Below are 7,803 nucleotides of genomic sequence, written 5' to 3'. Positions count from 1 at the left end.
ATGTGAAACGGCTAGCTAGTTAGCGGTGGTGCGAGCTAAATAGCGTTTCAATCGGTGACGTCACTTGCTCTGAGACCTTGAGGTAGTGGTTCCCCTTGCTCTGCAAGGACCGCGGTTTTTGTGGAGCGATGGGTAACGATGCTTCGTGTGTGACTGTTGTTGTGTGCAGAGGGTCCCTGGTTTGCGCCCGGGTATGGGCGAGGGTGACGGTCTAAAGTTATACTGTTACACCTGCACCCTGCTGTTTCATTACAATATATACAAAAGTATGTGGATACCCCTTCAAATTAGTGGATTCGACTATTTCAGCCAAACCCGTTGCTGACAGGTGTATCGTCGGTAGCAACACTCACTACCGAGTTCCAAACTTCCTCTGGAAGCAACGTCAGCACAAGAACTGTTCGTTGGGAGCTTCATGAAATAGGTTTCCATGATCCAGCAGCCGAACACAAGCCTAAGATCACCATGCACAATGCCAAGCGTCAGCTGGAGTGGTGTAAAGCTCACCGCCATTGATCTCTGGAGCAGTGGAAACGTGTTCTCTGGAGTGATAAATCACACGTCACCATTTGGCAGTCCAACGGACAAATCTGGGTTTGGCGGATGCCAGGAGATGCTACCTTCCCCAATGCATAGTGCCAACTGTAAAGTTTGGTGGAGGAGGAATAATGGTCTGGGGCTGTTTTTCATGGTTCGGGGTAGGCCAATTAGTTCCAGTGAAGGGACATCTTAATGCTACAGCACACAATGACATTCTTGACAATTCTGTGCTTCCAACTTTGTGGCAACAGTTTGGGGAAGGCCCTTTCCTGTTCCAGCATGACAATGCCCTCATGCACAAAGCGAGGTCCATACAGAAATGGTTTGTCAAGATTGCCGTGGAAGCCCTTGACTGGCCTGCACAGAGCCCTGACCTCAACCATATCGAACACCTTTGGGATGAATTGGAATGCAAACTATGAGCTAGGCCTAATAGCCCAACATCAATGTCGACCTCACTAATGCTCTTGTGGCTGAATGGAAGTCCCTGCAGCAATTTTCCAACATCTAGTGGAAACCTTTCTAGAAGAGTGGAGGCTGTTATAGCAGCAAAGGGGGGACCAACTCCATATTAATGCCTATGATTTTGGAATGAGATGTTCGATGAGCAGGTGTCCACATACTTTTGGTCATGTAGTATTGATACCAACAGTATCACCCCCTTGTGTAAAGCTTATTTACTACAGTACAGTTATTCAGGAAATATTTATTTTGATTATGAAATTGTTTGTCTTGTTTTGGCCTTTACAATTTACAGATTTGTTTTTGTTTTCTTTATATATTAATAAAAATGTTTTGTTAATTTAAAGGGGACTGTCTCCGTGCCTCATTATTTTAGCATGTCATAAAAGAAAAGTTGAGGTTCTCCAGCATTGCGTGTTTTCAGTAAAATACTCTGTGCAATATCCCTGCCTGGGGGACTAAGCCCTCTAGTGTTGAAGCTGGGAAGTGGTTCAAAGCCAGCATATTATCAGGGCCCTGCCTCGGTTTCTCTGACCATGTGAGGGGAAAAGGTTTGAAGGTTTTTCGCTGACCACAAAGTCCCCAACACACAACAAAAGTTTTGTAACTTAACCTTTTCATAACTCTTTCCACAAAAAAAGCAATGAGATGTCTCATCTTTTATTGTCAAGTCAGACCATATAAATGAGGAGCATTTAACACATTTGATTTAATCATAAAAACGTGGGTCAATCATGATGACTTTTTGACTGGAAACCACAACTTCTCCTTTAGTCTTCTTTTGGCCTTGAGCAGAAAGATCTCTCCCTGAAGAGAAAAGACAGTCAGACCACAGACAAAGACTCCAAACTAAAGATTCAAATAAACCACTCTCCAGTGGAGGCTGCTGAGTGTAGGACATAATAATGGCTGGAATGGAGCGAATAGAATGGCATCAAATGCATAGAAACCATGTGTTTGATACCATTCCACTAATTCTGCTCCAGTCATTACCACGAGCCCATCCTCCCCAATTAAGGTGCCACCAACCCCCTGTGCCAATAAAAACATACTCCAAACTGTTGCACAGTGTAAACATGACAGCCTGGTCCTTATGCGCACCACTCACTTTGCCTGTGGCACCTTTGTTCACAGGAGCCTGCTAGAGCGTGGCACACTGTTGCACTACAGTGGATGTACACCTGGTGAGACAGAAATTAAATCAGCTACATCTCTGGAGCTGGTCGACAGAGCCTTGTCTACATTGATTTGTACCATGGTTATGTCTATATCTATGTTAGGTATTCCTTCACCTGATTGTGATGTTTTTATTTATGTTTAAAGCACTATAGGCGTATGAGGAAGCATTCTACAATATGTATAAAATAGGTACATGTTCAAGCAATATGGTAATAGCTACACATTGGTCTAGGGGATGTTAGGTGGAATCTTAACCATCATCTTTACATCTATGCAACACTTTCAGATCTACACAAGTGTCTCTATGGGTTCTGATGTGATTTAGGATTGAACTGCATTCATTACGTTCTCCTGCAGGGGGATCATAGATGTCGGATCTACAAAGGTGAACATCTTGAAGAGGAAGCGCTTGTAGTGGGAGAAGAATTGTCCCGGAGGGAAATAGGAGCTGTCCGAGCGGATGGGCACGGTCAGGTAACGGTCATCCTGGTAGGGACACCTGGGGGGAGATAAATGCACAGAGAGAGAGAGAGTCATGGTGAGGAGCACCAGAGACCACCTAGGACAGAAACTGGGGGGAAATTGATCAATCAGAGTACTGTATCGTTCACAAACTTCAAAAAGAATAGCTGGAGTTAGAAGTTTATTTAAATTACTTGCTTTTAATTTTGAACACACACACACACATATATATATATATATATATATATATATATATATATATATATATATATATATATATATATATAGTGGGGCAAAAAAGTATTTAGTCAGCCACCAATTGTGCAAGTTCTCCCACTTAAAAAGATGAGGCCTGTAATTTTCATCATAGGTACACTTCAACTATGACAGACAAAATGAGAAGAAAAAAAATTCAGAATATCACATTGTAGGATTTTTAATGAATTTATTTGCAAATTATGGTGGAAAATAAGTATTTGGTCACCTACAAACAAGCAAGATTTCTGGCTCTCACAGACTTGTAACTTCTTCTTTAAGAGGCTCCTCTGTCCTCCACTTGTTACCTGTATTAATGGCACCTGTTTGAACTTGTTATCAGTATAAAAGACACCTGTCCACAACCTCAAACAGTCACACTCCAAACTCCACTATGGCCAAGACCAAAGAGCTGTCAAAGGACACCAGAAACAAAATTGTAGACCTGCACCAGGCTGGGAAGACTGAATCTGCAATAGGTAAGCAGCTTGGTTTGAAGAAATCAACTGTGGGAGCAATTATTAGGAAATGGAAGACATACAAGACCACTGATAATCTCCCTCAATCTGGGGCTCCACGCAAGATCTCACCCCGTGGGGTCAAAATGATCACAAGAACAGTGAGCAAAAATCCCAGAACCACACAGGGGGACCTAGTGAATGACCTGCAGAGAGCTGGGACCAAAGTAACAAAGCCTACCATCAGTAACACACTACGCTGCCAGGGACTCAAATCCTGCAGTGCCAGACGTGTCCCCCTGCTTAAGCCAGTACATGTCCAGACCCATCTGAAGTTTGCTAGAGAGCATTTGGATGATCCAGAAGAAGATTGGGAGAATGTCATATGGTCAGATGAAACCAAAATAGAACTTTTTGGTAAAAACTCAACTCGTCGTGTTTGGAGGACAAAGAATGCTTAGTTGCATCCAAAGAACACCATACCTACTGTGAAGCATGGGGGTGGAAACATCATGCTTTGGGGCTGTTTTTCTGCAAAAGGACCAGGACGACTGATCCATGTAAAGGAAAGAATGAATGGGGCCATGTATCGTGAGATTTTGAGTGAAAACCTCCTTCCATCAGCAAGGGCATGGAAGATGAAACGTGGCTGGGTCTTTCAGCATGACAATGATCCCAAACACACCGCCCGGGCAACGAAGGAGTGGCTTCGTAAGAAGCATTTCAAGGTCCTGGAGTGGCCTAGCCAGTCTCCAGATCTCAACCCCTTAGAAAATCTTTGGAGGGAGTTGAAAGTCCGTGTTGCCCAGCAACAGCCCCAAAACATCACTGCTCTAGAGGAGATCTGCATGGATGAATGGGCCAAAATACCATCAACAGTGTGTGAAAACCTTATGAAGACTTACAGAAAACGTTTGATCTCTGTCATTGCCAACAAAGGGTATATAACAAAGTATTGAGAAACTTTTGTTATTGACCAAATACTTATTTTCCACCATAATTTGCAAATACATTAATAAAAAACCCTACAATGTGATTTTCTGGATTTTTTTTTTCATTTTGTCTGTCATAGTTGAAGTGTACCTATGATGAAAATTACAGGCCTCTCATCTTTTTAAGTGGGAGAACTTGCACAATTGGTGGCTGACTAAATAGTTTTTTGCCCCACTGTATATATATAACGCAAAGTTTAAAAAGTATAGAGTATTTAGTTACCCATTAACTAGAAGGTCCCACCGGGGCAGACTTTCACCTGTGGGGTATGTGTTGGCCCAGCACTGCTCCAGTATCAGGACAACATTGGGATCTGTCATCCCCAGGATGCGAACCTCAGCGTACACGGGATCCCTGAGGACCTTGGTGACAGGGTAGTCTGCCACCGTGTAGTAAGAGGTGTATGCTTCTTGCACTGTGGAGGAAAACCACATTGGTAGTGGATGTGTTCACCTTAAAATAGACTGTAAATCACTTAAACCACCATGCACTTGGAAAAGTGATCATTACTCCATCATCATTAGGTTCATATCAGGCGTTCTCCCTTTATACTTTTTGAAAGTATATATATATATATATATACTTCATATTTTAGTAAAAAAATAAATAATACAATACAAAAATATTAAGTGTTGCAGAAAATCTGAACACCTGGTGAAAAAACTCACATGAACTCTGACCGTATACCTCATATCAGATACACAGGAACAATATCAAAACTATGACTTACTTTCATCACATCCCTTGGAGAGACAACGTCCATTGGCCAGTCGGAGCTCCACGTTGAGAACTGCATCAACACTGACCACTGGGTTGGGGTTTGGATACGTTCTCACCTCGATAATCAGTGTCTCAACGGAAGTCCCAGTATACCGACACTGGAAGAGCAGGCTGAGAATAAAGCAATATATTCAGAGCTATCAGAGAGACATCACATATCACCACTTTCTTTTTTTTTGGTGGGGGGGGGGGTATAACACGTTATATAACAGGTATAACACGTTATGAGGCAGTAATGAGGTTATGAGCATGTACCCTCAAGCTTATAATCATCTCATAATGGTCCTGACTAAATACCAGCCATTGTAAGTCAGTTGAAATGTTGTTGCATAGAGAGAAGAACAAATTATTATACATTATGAATGCCATATACATTTTTAATAACTTAAAAACACTGTACATATGAATGTTTTAAAAAATTTTTTTTACCTTTATTTAATTGGGCATGACACCCCATTTTAGGCAAAGATCACCTACTCATAGTGGCTGTCCCTGGTAATGTCGCCGAAGGGTCCATTCCCCACTACATATGAAGAAGACATCCTGTTCTCATAGACAATAGTATCAGGTTCCTCCTGCAGACAGACCATGCATCACATTGTAGAAATAAAAAGTAGAAATAAGTACTTTCTAACTCATTATATAGCCAAGGGATAGTCAACCCTCCTCCAGAAGAGCTACTGGGTAAGTAAGCTTTTAATCCTGCCCTGTTTTAACAAACTCCATTCTTCTAATCCGCTGTTTAATAGGGCCTCGATTATCTGAATTAGGTGCTAGAGCAACACAGTAACTCTCTGGTTAAGATGCAGTATCATTGTACTGAAACCAAACCCTGGCCATACGTACCGTCACCACAGTTCCACATTCAGTAACTTTGAACTGGTAGATGGCAAAGGCAGATGTAGTGCCGACAGGGGTGCAATGGGCTCCGTTTGCCCCTAGCAGGCTGATGGAATCTAGCTCAAGTTTGGGCTGAGTGGCATCTCTGGAAACCACCACCACAAACTGGCCATCCTTGGTACACTGGACAGTCACTGGTGATAAGGAGCATAGGAGAAACATGAAGTTAGTAGTCCTAATTGCGGAGTAAACTGGAGCATTTTGGTGCATGTTGATTGTTGGATACAAAATGGCCATATCTAAGTGGATAAGTGAAATTGTTGAGAGTGAAGAGTTCACAATCCAATTACTAGTTTTCTGGTAAAGAGAAACATACTAGTTTCTCTGAGGGGGCAAAACATTAAGTAAAATCGCACTGTTACAACTTGAGAGTGAGAGTTCTAGAGTAAAATGAGCATGGTCTGACACCTACCTGTTTTCCCGTAGAAGCACATCCGTCCATCAAAACAGCAGCTGATGGCCTGGCATTGGGCAGCATTGATGCCAGAAAGTCCACACAACACCTTGTCCTTGTCCGCAACCTCACAGGTCTGTTTTGTGTCACCTTTGGTGTAGGGTATCTGTTGAGGTATGTTTTGGGCAGGCTTCTGAAGAAAGGGTTGAGCAGGTCTCTGAGGAAGGGTTTGGGCAGGCCTCTGAGGAAGGGGTTGGGCAGGCCTCTGAGGAAAGGGTTGGGCAGGCCTCTGAGGAAGGGGTTGGGCAGGCCTCTGAGGAAGGGGTTGGGCAGGCCTCTGAGGAAGGGGTTGGGCAGGCCTCTGAGGAAGGGGTTGGGCAGGCCACTGAGGAAGGGGTTTGGCAGGCCTCTGAGGAAGGGGTTGGGCAGGCTTCTGAGGAAGGGGTTGGGTAGGCCACTGAGGAAGAGGTTCAGCAGGCCTCTGAGGAAGGGGTTGGGCAGGCTTCTGAGGAAGGGGTTGGGTAGGCCACTGAGGAAGAGGTTCAGCAGGCCTCGGAGGAAGGGGTTGGGCAGGCCACTGAGGAAGAGGTTCAGCAGGCCTCGGAGGAAGGGGTTGGGCAGGGTTCTGAGGGGGTTGGTAAGGCCACTTCAATTGAGCGTCACACAGACAGCCAAGCATGGCCACTGCTACGAGACAAACAACACTCCACTGCAAGGCCATGGATTCAGAACAAGAGACAATCTGAGGAACCCACAAGGCTCACTGTGCCACTTGTTGCTGCTTTTATACATAGTGGGGTGTGTTGAACTGTTGAAAAGTCCCACCTCCTTGGCTGACCAATCATTCACATCCAGTTCGGAGGAATCAAGGCTTTCCACACTCTGAAGTCCCAAACATTTATTGACAAACGCAATGTTCAGGTCACATAGATCTCTGACATGCCTTTGACCAGAGTTGAAGGTCTTTGTGACCGTAACATTGTATTTGTTAACAAATGTTTATTTTGCAGGTACACACGGTGTGCAGAACTACACTCAAGAAGTAAACATTTTATAAATAATAATAGACACAAATGTATCTATTGTATTCTATTTCTAATATAGATAAATATATTGCCACCCTTTCACTTTTCTTAAATAATTCCCTATTTCTTCAAAAATAAGTTGACATTTAAAAAAAACTTCAGTCTAGACATGTTGTTATTGGATTGTCAGCATTGCAGAACCACCAGAAAATGCTTCTTGTTGCCATCAACGAGCTTGCTGCACCTTTCTAATGGCAATTTGTCCCACTCTTCAGCCACTCTTCAAACTGCTCTAATTCTTCAATGTTTGAGTGGTGCCTTCCACTAACTACTGTTTTCAGATCTCATACACAAA

General features: G+C 43.3%; 1 protein-coding gene across 1 annotated transcript; it reads right to left on the bottom strand.

The window, feature by feature from the left end:
• Positions 1-1,646: 1,646 nt before the first annotated feature.
• LOC112218983 (zona pellucida sperm-binding protein 4-like) lies at positions 1,647-7,164 on the bottom strand. Its single transcript, XM_042301159.1, has 8 exons — positions 6,442-7,164; positions 5,976-6,163; positions 5,607-5,704; positions 5,080-5,240; positions 4,572-4,764; positions 2,527-2,680; positions 2,111-2,183; positions 1,647-1,809 (listed from the first exon to the last, which is right to left on the bottom strand). The coding sequence occupies exons 1-8, from the start codon at positions 7,142-7,144 to the stop codon at positions 1,712-1,714; spliced, it is 1,668 nt and encodes a 555-aa protein (XP_042157093.1). The 5' UTR covers positions 7,145-7,164; the 3' UTR covers positions 1,647-1,711.
• Between the last annotated feature and the right edge of the window lie 639 nt (positions 7,165-7,803).

Source organism: Oncorhynchus tshawytscha, linkage group LG19 (assembly GCF_018296145.1).
Source record: "Oncorhynchus tshawytscha isolate Ot180627B linkage group LG19, Otsh_v2.0, whole genome shotgun sequence".
Classification (NCBI taxonomy): domain Eukaryota; kingdom Metazoa; phylum Chordata; class Actinopteri; order Salmoniformes; family Salmonidae; genus Oncorhynchus; species Oncorhynchus tshawytscha.
This window is presented reverse-complemented; position numbering and strand designations above follow the sequence as displayed.

Bases quoted from the DNA above. Each gene is read 5' to 3' on its own strand.
- LOC112218983 (XM_042301159.1), bottom strand. From the start codon at position 7,144: ATGGCCTTGCAGTGGAGTGTTGTTTGTCTCGTAGCAGTGGCCATGCTT. The intron at 6,164-6,441 runs GTAGGTGTCAGA...CCTTATCACCAG, and splicing joins GTGCTTCTACGGGAAAACAG to TGACTGTCCAGTGTACCAAG. The intron at 4,765-5,079 runs GTAAGTCATAGT...TTTCCTCCACAG, and splicing joins CTCCAAGGGATGTGATGAAA to TGCAAGAAGCATACACCTCT.